At 41.9% G+C, this 1,273-nt stretch overlaps 1 protein-coding gene across 1 annotated transcript in view; it reads right to left on the bottom strand.

The window, feature by feature from the left end:
- Positions 1-1,273, bottom strand: part of raver2 (ribonucleoprotein, PTB-binding 2) — a gene marked incomplete in the record, with an annotated part of 133,137 nt that overhangs the window by 52,306 nt on the left and 79,558 nt on the right. The window contains 1 exon segment of the mRNA XM_014014291.1: positions 1,082-1,246. Within this exon segment, the coding sequence (XP_013869745.1) occupies positions 1,082-1,246 (165 nt within the window).

Raw genomic sequence — 1,273 nt, 5'->3', positions numbered from 1 at the left:
TCCATATACTATCACCCATCTAATATACTCTTTCATCAATTAAATTTATTAAAATTTTGAGTTGGTTGAATATCATATTCTGCAGGTTATATATRAAGCTCATAAAAATGTTCATAAATTAAATATTTGTCCATGTTTGGTGTGTTGTCTCTTCCCGTGTGGCTCTACACCAGACACTGTAGGTCCAAACCTGGTATATTCAAGATTTTTTATACTCATATGTGGGCTCTCTCAGTCTTTGAAAATTGTCCGACTGTGTAAAAATCTTGCTGTGTGACACAGGCCTAAATTGCTAAGATAAATTTAAAAACAAGTTCTTCTGTCGGTAGTGAATGTCCAAATTCTACCTTTAAAAAAAMCCCCAAACAACCAAACCAAAAAATAATAAATAAACTTCACCAGCTTCATTTTTCTGTTTAGTTTACTGATCACGCAATGATCGTGGACCGTGTAGGACACTCAGATGCAACTTACGTTTTCGGGGTTTTGTCAAGCGAATTGAGACAGCCTATAGCTCGGCACAGTGATGTAATCTGCAGACAAATGCGCAATGCGTGGGCTGCAGCCCCTGAATTGGGACAATCATTGACCCGAGGTGCTATCACGTGACCCTTCATAGGCAGAGAGCGTGGCTACATTATGAGGGGCGAGAAACTCAACAGACAGAACTGTTGGTTGGTAAAGCTGAACGTAGGAACCATGACGTGTTAAATTCAGGTTGGTCCATCAATGAAGCTCAGTTCTCTGTTGACAACCATTATTTTGATTTGATAGAAATGCTTGTCAGTACATATCATATCAGTCAAAAACATGCTGCCAAGGTAAACACATTTGCAATAAAAGCTAACCAATAAAAACCAATATTTATATGGAATTCTACATGGAAATCTGGCCATAATAAATGGTTTACATCAATGAGCCCACCCCTTCCAATATGGCGTTGCGCTCGTTCCACAGAGGTCAATCTTCTTAAGCGTGACACCTCTAGTCAACACCCCACTGGTTCACACTCTCAGCACAGGACGAAACAAGTATTCCAGAACATTCTGATCAAGAACGCAGAGGAGCTCCAGAGTTTTACCTGGCAGAARATGGGTTTATACGTCTCCGAGAAGATCTGCGTGAGTTCCTCAGAGTCACAGAGGTCCAACGGCAGGCGGTCCACACACAGACACTTTGAGTGCAGGTTCTCCTCTTGGCTCAGCTGGTTGACATCCATCCACTGCACCATCAGGGAGCGATCCCCCTTTAACATTCAGCAGAGTGGGGGTGG

The sequence above is a fragment of the Austrofundulus limnaeus genome, unplaced genomic scaffold (assembly GCF_001266775.1).
Source record: "Austrofundulus limnaeus strain Quisiro unplaced genomic scaffold, Austrofundulus_limnaeus-1.0 Scaffold113, whole genome shotgun sequence".
NCBI classification, from domain to species: Eukaryota; Metazoa; Chordata; class Actinopteri; order Cyprinodontiformes; family Rivulidae; genus Austrofundulus; species Austrofundulus limnaeus.
Note: the sequence above shows the minus strand (reverse complement) of the source record. Positions and strands in the feature narration are given on the sequence as shown.